This window comes from Clytia hemisphaerica, unplaced genomic scaffold (assembly GCF_902728285.1).
Source record: "Clytia hemisphaerica strain Z4C2 unplaced genomic scaffold, Clytia hemisphaerica genome assembly, whole genome shotgun sequence".
Classification (NCBI taxonomy): domain Eukaryota; kingdom Metazoa; phylum Cnidaria; class Hydrozoa; order Leptothecata; family Clytiidae; genus Clytia; species Clytia hemisphaerica.
Genome location: NW_027103472.1, coordinates 707,980 through 727,592, shown reverse-complemented (window position 1 = coordinate 727,592; position 19,613 = coordinate 707,980). Strand labels below are relative to the sequence as shown.

Here is a 19,613-nt window from a genome sequence, read left to right as displayed (position 1 = left end):
AATACTTTAATGGGATAAACTTTCGCGGGGATTAAATTTCGCGGATTTCGCGGATTTGGGTATCATCCGCGAAATTAAGTCCCATTGAAAATTTGGAAGAGCCTCATCCGCAAAATATATCTAAACAATACTCAAAATATGTAAAATAAATACTTTTTGAATGGTTACTTGCATTAAAGAAGCGCAAATAATGTGTATTTCAACAACCAACATGCATGATTTGACAGTAGAAGTCAAAAAATCGTGAAAATATGGCCACCCAATAGTGCCACAGGCGAAATTAAGTCCCCGCGAGATTTTTGAATTTCGCGGATAGGCTCAACCGCGAAATTCAATCCCCGCGAAAGTTTATCCCATTAAAGTAGTGCTTTTTGACCAATTTCTCATCCCAATTTTTCGCAGAAATTTTTGATACATCAATTTAGAAAATCTTTCCGAAAATATAAAACAGTTCCATTATTTCTTTGCGGACAGTTTTAAAAAAACTGCGAAACAAAAAGGTTAATTACCCATTAAAACTTTTTACAAAAGAAGGTGATGCAAAATATTATTAACGTCTTTTTAAAGTTCATAACGTCGTTTTTGCAATTGAATTCTTAACTGCTCTTGAGGTATTTGATTAAAAAGCAATTTATACAGGTGTAAAGGAACCTAAATCATAACTTTTATGTTTAAATACCAAAATCATTTCCGATTATAGCCAGAGCCCTTATTAACTCGAACCTCTATAACTTGAATGTCTCCTAAACTCGAACAAGTTGTATGGCCTCTTCAGTTCATAATGCCTTATAGGACTTACTCCATAATTTGAAATTTCCTTAACTGGAACAAATTTGTGTTTCCCGTGCGTGTTCGAGTTGTAGTAAATCCACCGTAATTGTAAAAATTTACGCACATAAGCAAAGCACTTGGACATTGAGAAGCTGGTTAAATTTTTTCGTTTTTTCTACTTGAAAAATAAACAGATCTTTAATTTCTTTCAGATAAATATACACTACCTATACCTAGTAAATAATCTATTTAACAAATATTCTCAATTTTCAAAAAAGTTAAGGGCGAAACGGGAGCTTAAGCGAGACAAGAGCAAGGCAGCAGTTTCATTTTTCACTTTCTATTCTCGGGAGTTTTGTCAATATCCAGTTTTTAATGGTTAGAGCGGCTAATGTGAAAATTGCCGTTCCATTAACCTTAAAAATAGTTAACCTAGCAAGGGGTTTTTCCAAAGATATAACAGTACGATTCAAACGTAACAGGAACAGAATTTAGAGACCAACAAAAGCGATTACGGAAGTGAACTACAGATATCACTTGATGGAGGTACTATCTATTTGAGGTTACAGGACTTGAAGCAAAATAATCCGCCATGTTAGACTACAATATCGATTGTTTTGAAATTTCAACGTTCACGTTTCAGGATGATCGCAATTTCATACAAAGATGGAAAAGGAAGTTTAATCCAATGTTTTAGAAGACATATGTGAGAAAATCCAAAGTAATTCATTGACACGGTAAACACTTTTCGTTTTTCATTATTAACAAAAAAAAGTCCCTCCTTAATCACTTTCATCTTCATCGTCTGTATCAGCCGCCAGTAACACAGTTTTCTCCACCCTCTTCACGCCTGTACCCACCCCATTAGAACTACAAGTACCAAAGAATGAACCTCTCTTGCTTTTCTTGGGCGGAGAGGGCGGTGGCGTTCCCATCAAAATATCATCATCTTCTTCTAAGATGCTTTCAACAAGTTTTTCGTTTAATGTTTTGTTTTGGTTGTTTTGTAGGATAGAGGAATTCAATTTATGCTGAGTGTTGTGCGTGTTTTTGTCGGCTTGCGATTCAGTCGCTTCGTCCGCAATGATATTTGCCATTGGAAAAGTCGGCGAGAAAAAATCGTCGTCCGCCATACTCGGGACCATCGGCGAGTTTCCCGATTGCGGAACTCGTTGACTTGTTTCTTTCATTGCTCGCTTTGTAGTGTTTTTCGAGTTATTAGCAGTAGTCATCGATAATTTAGATTTGTTTGTAGACAAGGTCTCAGTGGGTTTGGATCGGTTGTTATTTACGGGCTGGGTTGATTTAGAACTATGGTTATTGGTAGCAGCAGATGGTTTGGATATAACGATATCCTCTTTATCTTGTTTACGTCGTTTAGGAACGCGCTGATCATTAGTGTCTGTTTGATTGAGTGTTGTTCGGTTAAACGATTTCGAAGTTTCATTTATTCGTCTATTGGTACGATTAATAGTCGCGTCTTCGATTGTAGTGTTCTCTTCTTGTGATGTGAAATCAGTCTCGGCCAGAGTTGCCATAACAAAATCCCCACTGTATAGAACATCATTGTCCAGAGCAAACACGATCGGTTTGCCAGGGTGTTCGAAGTACAGAGTAACCGGTTGATTCGCGAATTCACTAAACGTAAGAACGGCGCGTAACTCCTTTAAACAAAACGTAACGAGAGTATCGATACCGATTTGAAAGTTTTCGAATTCTTCAGGGACAAGAGTCATTTCAGTATGAACGACCTTCATCGGATCAACATCTTCTTCAACAAAGTTCTTCACTTTAACACAATCAGGACTCACCCTTAAACTTATCTCTTCACAACTGTTCGGGAAATTACAGACCGTGTCTAAAAGCACTTTAGCCTGTGTTTGAATCTGGTTTGGACAAAAGTCTTTAGCGAATACAGCCTGTAAACTTTCGCATTCCTGGTAGGTGAGATTGTGGGTTTTGATGATTCCATGTTTACAATACAAAGTGAATATGAGACGACATTCATTTGGTTTGAATTCGATCTTACAATGCTCAACTGTCTTTTCAATTGTACCAAGTGATTTGAAAATTGCCAAAACAGATTTCATAGAGATTTTACATTTTAACATATCAGCTGGATTGGAACTATCAATCTCATCGCAGCCTTGTTGGTATTCAACAAAGAATTCTGATTTGAACATAAAACATGCATATGCGGATCGAGAGGAATTAACAGTTCTCAGTGCAAGCCCGTCCTTCAAAGCTTCTAAGAATAACTCATCACCGATTCTCGATAAACAGTGAATCGCACGACCAAACAAACGGACCAAACGATTGGAAATGACACATTTCATCTCTCGATGTGTCAGATTTTTTGCTTCCAGTTGATGATTTTTCGTTGTTTTTCTTTCTATTTATCAGTTCACTAAAACGATAAGATAAACAAGAAATGTTGAAATAGAAAGGTACGATGTTTGCAATTTGAAGTACAGTAGACTCCTGGTTATTCGAAGCTCCAAGAAGGGGATAAGAATTTACTTCGAATAACCTGGAGTTTGAATAACTGAAAAATTCGTTTTCCCGCCAGATTTTCAACTTATCTTATTGGAATGGACTTTTCTGAAGTAATTGAAGCATTGTGGTTAAGTTGAGCGCCCGTTGAGCGGGCGAAAGAATAATGTTGAACAAATTGTTAACTAGTTTAAAACTAGTTTTAGTTGGGTAAGCAGATCCAAGGGGAACATCATCTCACTTCAAATAACCGAATTATTTCAATAAGTGCCGGTTTAAATAACCGGGAGTCTACTGTATTACAATTGAGACAAAATCGTATACTTCCAAAAAAATCCTGTAGCACAAAGACATTCGATACTAGCCCCAATAGTAGACACCAATATATTCAATATCATTTAACTTTAGTCCAGGGCTGTCACGTAGTAATTTTTCAAACCCACCCAGACCATTTTGACTCTCACTATTCTAAACCTTCTTTAAACTGAAGGGGATCGAAAAGAATAAGATTTTTCAATATGTATTCAAAAACTTTTCTTATAATATTTAAATTAGAATATAAAAAAAACAATAAAAATAACATGTATCCCATGCCCAATAAAATAACAAGTGCAAAAATCAATAATATATTAAAATCGCTTCAAAAATTACAAATTTACAAAACTTTTCGACATTTCGAACGAAATTGTCATACTCTACATAGCTTAACAATATCTATACATTTAAAAATGTTGCTGTTTAAATAAAAATGTGTTTGTACAATTTTAAAATATCCAAACTAGAAATCTCTAAGTTTAGGAATGAGACCCAGAAAACTAAAGGGGCAGCCTGGGGCAGCAGAAGAATTCCAAAGAATTTTATTTTGAAAATTTTCTCCTGTTGGCACCAACTTGTGGCGCCTTTTTCTTCACTACACCATGACCCTACCACTTTCAAAGTGGAGTCGAAGCCCAAAAACTTGAGAAAAAAGAAGTGCATAAGTGTTTTGAAAAAATTCCTTCTCCTGAGAGAAAAAAAAAAACAATACCAAGAATAATGAACATGCTGATTATAACTAACCATTTTAGATTTGTCAAAGTTGCTAGGACCAAATCAGAGGCATTCAATTTTACAATTGTTATAATCTCAGCTTCTACTTTAAACTTTGTTCCTCCTACATAAAATCTTCATTATAAACATTTATTATCGTTTTCTTTGGCTTTCTCTTTTAGTTAAATCATCAGCATCCATCATAAGTCCTTCGTGCTTTGTAAACAAGTCATCTCGAATCATCAATTCTTTCAACAATTCCAAATTTTTATCTGCTATCTCTTTTTCTAGTTTCTCGATATATTGATTTAGCTGGTCAATAGATAATGAACAAATTGTAAACTTACAAAAATTTGTTTTTTCTTGGTCTTTATTCAAGACAACTTTTTTATGTTCATTGTGTTCTTGTAATATTTCTAAGGACTTCAATACTGATTTGGATGCTTCAATTACTGAATATTTTTTCCGTATGTTATCAGTTACACTTTCAACAATTGTCTTATTTACGTCAGAAATTTCGTCACCTTTTTCATTGAAAAATTCTACTTGAGGGTTATTATTTAAAATATCAGTAGGTTTATAATCAATGTAAGTCAAAGATAGTGGATCCACATTGCCAGTATCTGGATACTGATAAGAGTTAAGAGATAACAGTTCCAAGGGCACTAAATCGTCAGTATCTAAAGGTTCTGCAAGTAATGCTAGCCTTTCTTTGTTTGTTAACTTTCTATGTCCATCGCAACAAAAACAAATGGTACTTGTATTTTTATAATATTCATAAAGCTCTGGGAAATCGTCAAAACATGAACAACAAACATGTTCTTTCTCTTTAGTGGAACTTTGTTTATTTCTCCAAGCTCTTTGAATAATGGCAGCATTAGCATGGTGGTAGCGAGATCTGTTGCGACCAACATCAACACTGTCTTCTATTTCACGTTCAATCTTGTAGCTTTCAATCAAAATTTCTCCTTCTGCTATTTGCACTTCCTGGTGATCATAAAATTCCTTTTCTTCCTTTTCAAAAGCATCATAAAGAGTATTATAATATTTTTTACGGCCTAAAAATCCACGAACGATTCTTTGAATTTGTATAGCGGCGGAATCCAAACCTTTATCTCCTTCAATGGCAGTATTTGAAGATTCAAGTTTATGTAGAAAATTGTTATTACGTTCCTGGCGTGCGGTTTTAAGCTTTTCCAAATCTGGCACAGCAACATCAGTGTTGAAACTGATGTTTTTAAACAAATCTTGTATTACGTTGTTATTACATTCTTGACCCATTATTAGCTCATCTCACATATTGTTTCTTTCCTGATATTGCTCTTAACTGAAAACAAAATGTTTAGAAATGATACAAAATTATCTTGCACTACAAAGGCTTTCAAATAGCACAATTTACAAAGAACATTTAAGACCTTTTGCTAATCAGGACAGGATGTCATTTTGAATAATTAAAAACTCCAGCATTAAAACAATGACACATTTGACTGACTTACAGCTAATAATTTAAAAAAATTTGCTCAAAACTCAAAATACTGTCAAAATTGCAAAAAATTAAGAAATCTGGTGTCATCTGTTTTTTAAACACATACGAACAGTTTTTTTATTTATATCTCAAAATATTTTAGTGGTGGAAACAAGGTTATTTTAGCGAATCAGTCATGTTTAGTTTCACCCGCCCAAAGGCCGACCATGGTTGTTGGATTAACCTGAAGGGCAGGCATTTTTTATTTGAGGCGATCTGCTCAGAAAGATAGTAACGTGAGTGGTCCTAAATTCAACAGCCCTGCCTAAATCTGACCAACCAAATAACTGCTATGAAAAAAAATTAGCTATGTTTACAAACATTCCCTCTCCAAGTTGAACAATAAACTATATTGCAAGAACTCTTGAAACAAAACATCTAACAACATGACTAAAATGTCAAGATGTCAATCAATGTGATAAAAAAGTGTGAGTTGTAAAAAAAATTACCTCTATTATTCTGAATCTGTTGCTCGTCACAAGTGTTTCAATCGGTAGCGAAAGGTTTGTTTTAATTTTAGTTTGTATCTTAGAAAGACCCCATCAGTTAGTCACACTAGCATCCCGCCGAAATGCGTATCAAAGATTAATGCTGCAAAAGCGCTATATATATCGTTTACTTGACTTGCCAGCAAACAAATGCGCCGCAAAACTTTTTAATGAAATTAACATTTTCAAAATCTATGAGAAATTGCCTAAAATTGAGCCATATAGATGAAGAGATTGAGCCAAGCCAACCTTGAAAACTAATTTGAAGATCACCTTCCCAAGAAAAAGATCTACGAGGGAGACGGAACCCACCTAGATCCACTCACTGCCGGATAGGCTACTTCCCGGAAATTTTGCCGGACCTCAAACACTGACCCATTTACATGTACAGAATTATTTTTACTTTAGCGTATAATTAATTGCCTTGGGAACTTGAACTTGATTCAGGTAACTCTCATCCTTGTTGTTGCAATTACATCATCCTGTAGATGACTGATGTTGTTTTTTTCTGAAAGCTTGATTTCCTAATGTGACTAACTGCCCATCGGATTTAGGCAGGGCTGTCAGATTTAGGACCACTAACGGTACCAGTCTGCCACCGATCGCTATAAAAAAGAGAAAATTAGTGCTCTACTTGCAGGTTAGGTCATATGAATTGATCAGGATGATATAAACCAGACGTCAGCGCTCGATAGGATCGATCACTGGAACGGCTCGATGATGGATCGATACCGTGAGAGGTCCTAAAGCTGACACCACTGCCTAGATCCATTGGGGTCTTTCAAAGACACAAACTAAAATAAAAACAAACCTTTGGCTGTGACGCAACGAAGATACCAAATGTCAACTTTTTTTTTTTTCTATTCGATAATTTACAGGAGGTTACAAAACCTATTCTCACAAATATTATCTAGAAAAGAATATAAATATAAGGTAAATAAATAGTGATAAAAAATATATGTATCTGGCTTAAAAGAATAAACTTAAAATTAAAAATTGCATATAAAAACAAGATTTATTTACTAAAAATAAATATAAAAACATCTTAAAAGGTATATAAAGCTTATTAGTGAGTAGAGAGATTCCAAATGATTTCAAGCTTTGAGTTCTAGATTTGGGTAGGTGTTGACAAAAATAATTCAAAATTAGATCCACAGATTTAGGACTGAAGATAAGGGATAAAATTAGCATAAAAATGGAGTCAATGGTTTACTAGAAATCTAAGTTCAGACCACTAATTTTATCAATAAAAACAACAGTATCTTCAATAGATGTTGCTTCTTTTGGAAGGCTGTTCCATAGTTGAACCACATTTGGGAAAAATGACATTGTGTATGACTGGATTGAGCCCAGTAATTGTTTATATTTTACGTTTTTACAACGCTGTCTCGTGGGGAGGATTGATTTGTCTACGTGTTTTGAACCAGACATGATGTTGTGAAAAAGTTTGAGGCGATTGATTTTGCGACGATTTTCAAGTATATCCAAATTAGCATCTTTCAATAACGAAGTGGGTGAACATTCCCTGTCCCACCTATTGAAAATCCAACGGATGGATTTTCGTTGGACGCTTTCTAACTGCGATGTTATATTCAATTTCCCAGGTGAGTCCCATACTGAAGATGCATATTCTACTAGAGGTCTGATGTATGTCTTATAGCAAACGAGACGAGTTTCTGTGTCTGTCATTTGAAGATTCCTTTGAAGAAATATCCTGGTGGAATTTGCCTTAGCAGTGATGACTGAAACATGATGTTTCCAAGAGAGATTCTTGGAAATGGTTACTCCAAGGTATTTCGCTTTATCAACTGCCTTCAAGTTTTGACCATGGATTGTATAGGTGTGGTCAATAATTTTACGTTTGTTTGTTATGCGAAGTACATAGCATTTCCCCGGGTGGAACTCCATTGACCATTGCTTTTCCCACTCCACTAACTTGTCAAGGTCTGCTTGTAATGAATATGCATCATTTAGGCATTTGATTACTTTGAATAAGTAGGAATCATCAGCAAACAAAGCAATATTTGAATCAACATGCAAGGGCATATCGTTTATATAAACAAGAAACAAGAGGGGACCAAGAACTGAGCCTTGAGGGACACCTGAAGTGACCGCTATCCGCTTTGACAGAGTTCCTCTTACAGCTACACATTGACTACGATTGTTCAGAAAATCCGCTATCCATTTAAGCAAGGTTCCATGGATGCCATAATGTTCAAGTTTCAATAAAAGTTTTCTGTGACAAACCTTGTCGAAGGCTTTACTAAAATCCAACAAAATGGAGTCTGTTTGTTCGCGATTGTTCAAAGATTGCGCCAGCGTATTTATGGTTTGAATTAGCTGCGTCTCGCATGATCGAAATTTTCTAAAGCCATGTTGTGTATCAGAAAGTGTGTGGTCCTGATCAAAATGAGTCATTATATTGCTGTGGATTATGTGCTCCATAAGCTTGCAAGTGATCGATGTTAGGCTGATCGGCCTATAACTGAGAGATTTGATACAATGAACCAGTTGAACCAAATAACAAAACATATTTTTTTATTGCAATATGCACAACGTCATAAATGACAACAGTAGTAACAGCATCATAAAAAATAAACTGAGAGATTTGATACAATGAACCAGTTGAACCAAATAACAAAACATATTTTTTTATTGCAATATGCACAACGTCATAAATGACAACAGAAGTAACAGCATCATAAAAAATAATGAGATGTTTTGATTTTCCAAAGCACATGAAAATATAAAAGAGGTCTGTGTATGAGCGTGCTCATTTTGAAACGTTACGTAATCAAGCCTGGTTTTTATTACTTTACACTGGCACTTGGCTTGATTGGGGGCCTTCTGTAACTAAACAGGCGCTGTGGTATAGTGGTCATTGACCTTGGTTACTGCACAGGCGACTGAGGTTCCATTCCCACTCGCAGCGATTCACTGGGCAAGTGAATGAACCTTCGCCCGGATCAACCCATATCATGTGAGAGAATTGGGTAGTCAGTCCAAGGTGCTGACGGGGCGCTCATTGAAAGCGTTTATACTTGCAAAAATCGGCCTCAAAGCCTCCTGCAACTCAACCAAATAGAAATAGAAATAGAAACATCCAGACTTATGGGTGGTAAATAGGGCGTTGATAGTTGCCGCCTCATTGATTCAATGTTTGTTATTCAAATTAAGTGCTACCGCATCAGCCCTTTTATCAACTTTGCGTCATTTTTGCAATTTAGTCTATTTGTTCCTGGATGGAAACCAGCCCAAGTTGATTCGTATTTTTCCCGCACAAGTCACTTTTATTACAAAACTGTTATTGTTTTAAACATGAGCAACTGATCCAAAATAAAAGGTAATTATTTTTACAACTCACACTTTTTAATTACATTAATTGACATCTTGACATTACAGCTATCTTGTTAGATGTTTTGTTTTGAGAGTTCTAGTAATAGTTTATCGTTCAACTTGGAGAGGCAATGTCAGAATGTTTGTAAACATAGAATTTTTTTCATAACAGTTATTTGGGGGGTCGGAATTAGGCAGTGGTGTCGTCTTTAGGACCTCTCATGGTATGTGATCGATGGATTACTTAACGATCCGGATGGGAGATCGATGGAAGATTCAGCCATTAAAAAGTCTTGAGTATCGATCCTTCGTTGATCCATTATCGAGCTAGTATTTCAATTGAGTATACCGATTTGTCATCAATCGTTAATCGATTTGTCATCGATCGTTAATCGATTTGTTATCGATCGTAAATCGAGTACGAGTCGATAGGGTCGATAAGATCGATAAAAGATCGATGATAGATCGATAAATAATCGATAACTAATAATAAGCTTAAAAAAATCTTGAGTATCGATCCTCCATCGATCTCCCATCCGGATCATTAAGTAATCCATCAATCACATATCGATCTGTCATCGAGCCGTCGTTCCAATGATTGATCCTATCGAGCGCGGACGTCTGGTAAAAAAACTCATAAGCTTTCCTGTATTAAATTTCTTTGCACTCATTCTTTTGTTTTAAAATAGCTCACTTACATTTCCCTTTGGCATGTTTTTTTTAGAATTTTTTTTTCAAGTTGCCATTTTTTTCTAAAGTTTGTTTTTGTTTAGTTCTGGAGCTCAACTCTTTTTTGCCTTTGATAATCTGATGGTGGAAAAAATAGAGTGCCATCAGTATATCAAGAAGCGAAGATACTTACGGCAGACTCTCTGACTAGTTTTTGTTTTGCTTTGAAAGTGGCAGTATAGAATAGACCTAACTCTTCACACAAAAATTACGGAAAACGCATGTAGAGTCTTCTTTTTCTTACTTACTTTCGATTTTGTTGGTCGTTCGCAGACTGGATGTCTAATTTTGAAACTGATTGCATCAACTCTTGGTATTATTCCAAACAAGTTCATCTATCAAACTAGAAGTTCAGTAAACATTGCACAATTTGATTGTTCAACAAAAAAAAACAGCCAAATTTGAAATGAGAAGTAATTTTATAGTCTAGCCTGAATAGCATACATTACAACCTACAAAAACCTGTTGAACTTTTACCGATTTAGGAAGAGAATCCCAGAACTTAAAATACATCACCTAGGGAACTACTGGCGAAGCAGGGCGAAGAAGAATTGCTGTATTTCTTTGTCTTTTTCTTTCTTTCTTCACAACAACGCTGAACGCTGAAATCTGTCAACAACTTTCCCGCCATCTTGACGAATTTACATTAAGCCCTAGTTACATTCTAAACTAAGGAAACAAAGGCCTATCTTTACGAGCCCCCCCCCCCCCCACAGCGGTTTGCGTGATGGCGTGATTGGGACTTTTTTCCTTTTTTCTTGCGTGATGGCGTGATTAGAGATTTTTTTTGGCGTGATGGCGTGATCAAGATTTTGGCGTGATGATTGATAGGGCAAAAATTTGAGGCGTGATGCGTGATTTGGGCTATTTTTCGCTATTTTTTGCGTGATGACAAATTTTAGCGATTTTCGTGATGCGTGATGGAGAAAATTTTTTTGCGTGATGGCGTGATTAGGGGTGCCGCTGGGAAGGGGCCTCCTTTACGTAACAAAATTTGAAGTGGGCCTATGGTGCGGATATGATGGGCTGGATTTTTTACTACCGTGGTCACACCCCTGCCGTATGACACTCGATGACACCGTTTTTACGGGGGAGATTATCTGACTCATAACACGCAATAATGTAGAGATTTTCTTCCGACATGTTAAAGCTTAGCCAGTGCCTCCCCACAAACCAAATTTTTTCTTTGTTTTATGGTCAGTTAAATCGCGATAAAAAAGCGGTTTTCGTCTAACAGGCTAGCTAAAGCTTAGCCTATCTCATCTATACTCATCTATGTAGGAAAAAACGGAATGAACAATTTTTGGTGAGGTACGCACGCTCGCCCAGCTAAAGCTACAATCAAGGTCATAATATTTGAGAAAAAAGGGAAATTCCCCAGGAAGTTTTGTAACCACAATCGATTTGTAAGTGGTCTAAAGTAGGTTCGAAGGGTAGAGTTTTAACTCTAAATTTTAACGCTAGAGACTTAAGATCTGAGGATCCAAAAGTTTAAAAATAGTCCAACTAAGGCTCAGAATATAGCCTGGAAGTCTGCCAACCCCTCCCCCCCAAATTGAAATATTCGATTAGATTAAAGAGATAACTCAAAATCGACTTTCTTGCCGGAACTTTAAATCTCGAAAAATATGTTAAATAACCGGGATTCTCAATATATTTCAACCATGATTGTATGAAACAAGATCGGAAATTTTTGGAATTTTTTTATCATCTTATGGAAAAATATGGTGACTTGGACCACATGTCCATTGTTCCAAAAAAGTATTCTGCTAGTAAATTCTGTAAATTTAGGACTCTGATCCCCCAAACGAAATTTGATGACGGAGGGCACTTTTCCTTTATTGTGCGTTTTATTCGCGTAGCCATATACTTCAACAAATCTAAGGTTTCAGTGAAAACCACGCGGGTCAGCGGATGGGAAAAATGAGTGGCTTTACCTTCCTTCAAAAAGAGTTTATTATATTCTCTTCGACGCATTGAGCTCAATGGAATGGGTCAATTTCCGAATCCAATCCCTTGACTCGCTTTTTCATGATTTTGATAACGCTCACCTAACTATCATCAGTGAAATCAAAGATTATGTATTTAAGAGGCTCTTGGTACGAGATTGGGTGGGATGCTTGTGGGATGCTCAACCCAGACAAAACCTGCCGGACGGAAGTTGGACCTCAACCGACGGAATTATCCCCTGTTTTATCATATAATATAAATCATTTAGCTGGGATCTACAAAACCTTGACAATTTAAGCCGAATACAATCAGAACACATCGAGAAAAAAGTCGACTGCTTTTGATTCGTTAGACCCTATAACTGACCGCAAAGATTCGTGTCCTGTTCAGAGGCAAAATCTAAATAACCGTTCCTTCTAGTTCCTCATACAGTTTTAGTTCTATTTCTATTCAAAGCGGTTAGCGGTTCTTTCTTGGAAACGATCCATCAACTGCCAAAAAAAACATTTGATTTTCAGGCTACAATCATGGACAAAATATTCGAAACAAAGGGGATTTCCCTACGAAATTTTAAACAACACAACTGATTTTTAAGCACGTTAAACTACAGTTGGAAAGTAGAGTTTTAACTCTGCTGAGTTTTAGCATTAGACTTAAGACTTACGCGACATTAGGATCTCAGGATTTAAAAGCTCAAATTTTCTCTCATAAGGCTTGGAATATAGCAAAGAAACCAACAAACGCCTCCAAAATCGAAATATTCTATAAAAAGAAAGTGGAAGTGCTAAAATAGAAATTCTACTCGCCCGAACTTTAAATTCAGAAAAACAACGTTAAAATGCACTAAAATCTACATATATTTTGACCATGATTGTATCCTAAAAAGTGTATGAAAGTAATCAATGGCCGACTCTGTTTAAATGAAATTTTTGTGATTTAGTGCTTTAGCGACCCTTGCATTTTATTACCAACACACCACTACTAATGAAAATCATTTCTTCTCCTTTTTTCCAAATCCTCTTCTTTGCTTTTTATGATTTTTAAAATATTGAAGATGAGGAAAACTTATGTTTGCAATTATTCTTCTTTATTTAGTAAAAATATTTTTCTCACAAATATTTTTGTCAAATCATAAATATTTTGACAAAATGACTTTTTCTCTTTAAATATTCTGTTTTAAGTCAAGTTTTTTATATTCCCTGGGTGGAGGTATCGACCTTGCTTGACTTTGCATAACGTTTCTCATTTATGATTTGGAAAATTTGATCAAAATTTCGTCATCCCCAGTTGGGAAAAATACTCAACAATTTCAGCCCCACTGGCCAATTAACTTGATGAAATTGATCCCCATTCGATGTTTTGAGCTTAGAACAATGGAATTTCTATCCCCGTTGGAATATTTCAATATAAATGCTTGTAAGAAAAAAATTCCACTGGGACTGTGAGACAGGGGTGTGTTATTTTGATCTGTAGCTAATACTCGCATTACTCGTTGACCGTTAAAGGAGAGTCAGGCGAAATTTCAGCGTGCAACAAAAGAATTCTCGTCTATATCATCCTGACATTATCAAACATTTCTGATAAAATGATTAATTACAAAGCAGTTGAGTGGAATGTTATTGAGTTTGCTGAAAAGTTTGCAATTTTGTTACGTTTAAACATCTTTCTCAAATACATCTTCAGCTCTCTATTAAACCAAACCAAGATGACGGCATCAAAAAACGGATTCAAATTCAGTAAAATTCTTGAAATACCAAAGTAAAGCTCATTCGCAGTTTTTCCTTCAAAAATCCATAGTGACTGTCTTATAAGCTCAGGTAGCCATAACAAAATATAGGTCAAAACACAACCAAGGCATATATAAAAGGATAGCAAATCATCTTTAATTTTGTCAGATTTTTCCACCGTGGAGTTCATTAAGACTAGAGTATTTTTAATCAACCGTTTCTGTTTTAAAACAGCCGTATAAACCAACGTGTTTGTTGCTAAGAGAGTTACCATGACAACTATCATTACGTAAACAAATAGACTCATGTAAATTACATTATCATCAGATGCTTTGTGTGGAAACAAAATAACACCATTAATTAGAATCACACCTGCAACCAGAGGACTTGAAAGCATTAACATCCAGTGAAAGAGATCTGGAAGTGTCTGGTACCGAAATGGCCACCGAATCATAAAACAACGATCTATAGTTAGCATTACCAGAGCCATATTCCCTTGTGCGTATCCAGAATAGTTGATGTAAGTCAGTGCATTGGATTTTATGAAAATCATTGCGAATAGCGTGATTCCAGTTAAAGCATGCCCTATATTTATATTGATTAAAAGCTGGTTGGATTTCTTATGGCGAAGTTGTGGAACAGATAATAAGAATATTAAGATGAGGGCGTGAACGATGAACTGGAAAAGTCCCGTGATACCGTAACATACTTCATAAATATGCGTAATTGCCATTCCTGGTTACAATGAAGAAACCGGTTTATTTTCTATTCAAAAAATATGTCCGTGTTTTTTCAAAAATTTTCAAATCTAATTTTGGTATATAGAAATGTAGAGAAAATAAACAGCTTGAATCTCCCTCTTGAGCTGAACATAAGTTAACTCAATATATATGCTAATTTCTAATTTCGCAATATAATTTTGATTTTTTAATATTGAAATTTTCATTTAAATCCAATTATTAATAATTTTTGGTCTCTCTCGAATAAGGGGTCCTCCATATAGCTCTTCATTAAAAATTGATATTGTCAGTGTTAAAGTTAAAAACACCTGCACATGAAGAAAGGCTTGATTATTTTATCAAATAATTTCATTTCAAATTTTCCTTACTATTTATTATTGCGCTTTATGTTTTAAAGTCTATTCACAATAAGTGTGCACTCTTTTTTCTTTTACCTATAACTTTTGAAGGAATTCTTCAATCTTTATAAATTTGGTATCATCGGAAAGATATTAGTGAGTGGAAAAGTTTGAAATAAAAAAATATTTAAAAAAAAATCTAAAAATGAAGATGAAAATGAAAAAGAAAAAATGAAGATCTAGTAGAAAAGTGCTATAACTATCATTTTCACTGAAGTGAATTCTTGATCATCGAACGTTATCACTGGGAAAAAATATTTCAAAAATAATCATTCAGTCCAAAGATATCAAACAAAGTTATAAGCTGATCGACTGTGTCCGAAAAACTGTGGTAACTGTGTCCGAAAAAAATTGAATTTTAACTAAATTCTCTTTTCGTGGTAAAGAGGAAAGACAAACTTAAATGTTGATGTATCATTTTTTAATTTTGGAAAAGTAGTTATCGAGATATGGAAGTATAAAGTCAAAAGTCATTATAAAAACAGTTAAAAAACGTCAAAAAAGACAGTATCCTTAGTTACCCTCCAAACTCTTATACTTTTTCATGGGTCACCCAGTATAATAAAACTTCAAAATCGATTTAGTCGATTAAAATTTATGTTGAAAGTACTGAAAATATAAACAGTGAGCAAATTAACTCTCTCTGTTAATTACCACTGCTTAATGGCCCCATAAAATAATTAAATATTAAATTTTGCAATGGTGCTCTCGGGTACCTAAAAATGGCTAATTTAAGTAAAAACATCTATAAAAACATCCAAAATCATAAAAATAGCTAACCATGTCAAGACTGTCAAGCTCACTACCCCGCGGCTGTAAACTCTTTTCGGCAAAAAAACCCGTTTACAAATTTCCATTGGTTTTTAGCTTATTCTCGGGTGAGTTAAGGAAAGGTCCAAAACCTATTTCCTGATTTTTCCACCGCTTCCCATCGTTCCTTAACTCTCGCATATAGCTTAAAAGAAGTATTCAACGAGATTGTTACGGAAAGTGCTGGATCAAAAATTTAAATTAAGCCGATTTTTAGAAGCGGCGAGGAAAATAGCGAGTAAGGCAAGTTATGGCGGGTGAAAGCAAGTTCGATGTTTGACGTACGGCATTATGTCGACTTTGCTTATACGATGTTTTGGTGTTTTCCCCGTACTGAGCAAAGTAGACAACGAAATGTCGCCTTTGGTGACGACCCGTATGGGCAGCCCCGCAACCGTAGCTGTAGAATTTATCCGACGCATAATCTCGCTATTTTGCTATGATGTTCCCGCTTTTCATCAAAATAATATTTGCAGAAGATACCCCAAAAGCCCTTCGTAAGTTCAAAACATACCGACGTCAGTACGATCAAGACAAGATTTGACGTCAAATCACAGCTAGAGCTGACAGTTAGTGGGTCTTAAAGCGGCTGTATTCTTTTGTGTGTTTTAGCCAGAGAGTTGTTGTAAAACAGTTTTTTGCTCAGAATTTCATGCTCTATCAGATGGTACCAATCATTTTCGTTTATTTTGACTTTTTAAAATAAGCTATTTCTCTACCCCTTATTTTCCCTTGCATTGCAGTTTTGCCTATGGCGTCACTATTTTGGTCATAAAAAGTTTTCCCGGGCCTAATCCGCGTCCTCCCTCTCAAAAATATCTTGTAATATACTGTTCTTTGGAATACACTAAAAATGGCTAGGTCGTATAGAAAAGATGTCACGGAACTCCAGGCTTGGCCCCCTACTAAAACAGAACTTTTGACGGATAGAGAGATGTGTGAGTTGGACAGGATACTCTTACGTAAACCCGCTTCATCAGATTGTTCCTCGAGAGTATTGTGCCAAGATAGCAAAACTGATCGACGATTGGTAAGAAACAGCTGTCATCTAGGCAAATGGGCTCAAGATTTGTGTTATCAAAAGATTCAGGGGTTGTGTAGACCGACCTTGGTGCTCCAACAAACAGAATTTCAGTTTTCGAAGGCTTGTTTGGGTTTCGTACATTGCCGACATGCACTTCCATTCCGAACCTCTGAAAATGCTTTATGAGCAACGGACAGAAGGTTTCAACATCATCTCTGGATTCGAATAATACTGCTGTATCGTCAGCATATTCAGAATCGTCGAACGGAAAATCATCACCTTTGGTGGTAGGTTTTCTCCCTGTCAGAACAAAGTCATTTTTGGTACGGAAAACACATAACGGGCGGTCAATGCTTATTCTCCAGGTGATCATTACGGCGGCAATGAAAAAGGTGAATAGAACGGGACTGAGAACATCACCTAGTTTGACACCAATTACACAGTTCAGGTTACGGGTTATGTCGTCAACTGTAAATTTGACCATAGAGGTATAAAGAAAAACAGGAGTTGAATGTGTCCAAATATTTTCTTACACTGATGTCAGAAACAATGAATCTCGTCTCATCATCTAATTTCTAAAGCTTAAATGAGCCAATAAGATTTCACTTATGGATAAAAGAGCTCATTAAAAATGCACGATATATGAGATTATGAGCATGCATACATCGTAACTTTTTTAATCGTAGGGCGAGCTTGGTTACAATAGCATACTTCTCCTGTTTCTTTATACCTCCATGATTTGATATTAATGTTATTGTGAAGATTTTAAGATAGAAACGAGTTTGAACAAAACAATCAAGGATACGCCATAGTAAGTCTCTAGGCACTCTGTCAAAAGCTTTCACCAGGTCTAAAAACAAAAACAAAAATATTTTTTTTCGGAAATTGAAGAGTTAAATCTTGGGTTCAACATCCACGACGTGACTAGCAGTGACTGATGTCGGAAAGTCGACTTGAATTGGATTTAATTAAATTCACTTTAAATAATTTCCAAAAATTCCGGAATAAATTTGTAAGAAAGACATACAGCAGACACCATCGGGGAATAGGGTTAGTGTCCGCTAATTAGAAGTGTCCATGTTTTAGAAACTTTTCGATTCGGTGCTCTAATTTTGGTATATAAGGTACTATTAAAAGAGGTTAAGTGTAACATTCCGAACTGCTTTTCTGGAGACACTAGAACATTAGAAGAACAAGATAATGATTATTCAAATGCAACAATTTAGTTTTTATCCAATTTGCAGAGTATGGCAAGGCAGGGTGCACTCGAGGAAAAATTCGGAAATACTAACCTAAATTCCACACTGGAAGAAAGTATGTACCTGATAAAATTTTGGTTTGGACAAGGTGCACCTATACCTCGGAAATTGGCCCAAAAAGGCAAAAAATTGCTAAATTAGTTACACATTTGATTCGACTTGATCGGAAACAAAAGCCAATTTTACGCGCGGTGGCATTTTTCACCATAGCGGTGGCATGGCAAAACTTTTTGCTCAAATCGAAAATCAGAATGTACCCGAAGGCGATGATTTTTAGCATTAAACAAAGTCAAGATCATTGAGTTTCAAGCCCGAAGGGCTAGAGGTCAATCTCTAACCTTTCTCAGGCAAGAAAAATTGAAGCCTTAAAATATGCGCCGTATTTTTGATGACGGATTGAATCTAGCAATTCCTTTGTTTTCGAGTGATATATTTTTCGAAATTAAGCAGTAAATTTTAGTTTCAATCTGTCATTTGTGTAAAAACCAGGCGGGTCGCTCAAGGCCGCGCAGCTTTGGTAGGATTTGTTGGCTTCAAATCCTACCAAGGAGATTGACCTCTAGCCTTCGGCTTGAAACTCAATGGTCAAGATGGTCGTGGGTAGATTGTAAATTACTCTCCAGGATTTTTTCTACTTTCTCTACTTCCTATCTTCCATTCTATCTCTTCGTCTTTTCTATTTTCTGACTTTCTGAGACTTGTTTTCTGATGATTTCTACTAACTTTTCTATATTTCAAACTTTCTCCAATTATCGACCCGAGCGGGATTCGAAGAGGCCCGGAATTCCCGAGTTATTTTTTCCGAGTTAAAAAAACCGAGTTAAAAAAAACCGAGTTATCCCGAGTTATGACGTCATTTTTGGAATTTAGTGACCTCATTTTTCATTTTTTAACTCGGGAATTTTTGCTTCCTTTAACTTTCCGAGTTATTTTTCATTTTTTAACTCGGGAATTTTTGCTTCCTTTAACATTCCGAGTTATTTTCCATTTTTTAACTCGGGAATTTTTGCTTCCTTTAACTTTCCGAGTTATTTTTCATTTTTTAACTCGGGAATTTTTGCTTCCTTTAGCTTTCCGAGTTATTTTTCATCTCTCTATAAATTTCTTTTCAATCGACATGGCAAACTTTATGGCGCAATGGCGACAAACTTTAAGTCAAGATTATGAAATGAACACAACACGTTTTCTCTTCTTATTTTTGCATCGCACGTTTTTCAGTTTCGAACAAGTGTCCAGTATCTTTCACTTCACATTGCGCAGAATGGGGTTTGACGTTCGAATTGTTTTTATAAAAAGACGGAGGCAAACATTCGAATAACAATATACCCTCAGGT

The 19,613-nt window shown here is 35.7% G+C and overlaps 2 protein-coding genes across 2 annotated transcripts; both read right to left on the bottom strand.

The window, feature by feature from the left end:
- Window positions 1-927: 927 nt before the first annotated feature.
- On the bottom strand, window positions 928-3,176 carry LOC136798371 (cell cycle checkpoint control protein RAD9A-like). Its single transcript, XM_067054980.1, has one exon. The coding sequence runs from the start codon at window positions 3,105-3,107 to the stop codon at window positions 1,554-1,556; it is 1,554 nt and encodes a 517-aa protein (XP_066911081.1). The 5' UTR covers window positions 3,108-3,176; the 3' UTR covers window positions 928-1,553.
- A 611-nt stretch (window positions 3,177-3,787) lies between these two features.
- On the bottom strand, window positions 3,788-6,438 carry LOC136798370 (uncharacterized). Its single transcript, XM_067054979.1, has 2 exons — window positions 6,268-6,438; window positions 3,788-5,620 (listed from the first exon to the last, which is right to left on the bottom strand). The coding sequence occupies exon 2, from the start codon at window positions 5,572-5,574 to the stop codon at window positions 4,447-4,449; it is 1,128 nt and encodes a 375-aa protein (XP_066911080.1). The 5' UTR covers window positions 5,575-5,620; window positions 6,268-6,438; the 3' UTR covers window positions 3,788-4,446.
- Between the last annotated feature and the right edge of the window lie 13,175 nt (window positions 6,439-19,613).

What these genes read in the sequence shown, in the direction of transcription:
- LOC136798371 (XM_067054980.1), bottom strand. Translation starts at nt 3,107, where the DNA reads ATGAAATGTGTCATTTCCAATCGTTTGGTCCGTTTGTTTGGTCGTGCG.
- LOC136798370 (XM_067054979.1), bottom strand. Translation starts at nt 5,574, where the DNA reads ATGGGTCAAGAATGTAATAACAACGTAATACAAGATTTGTTTAAAAAC.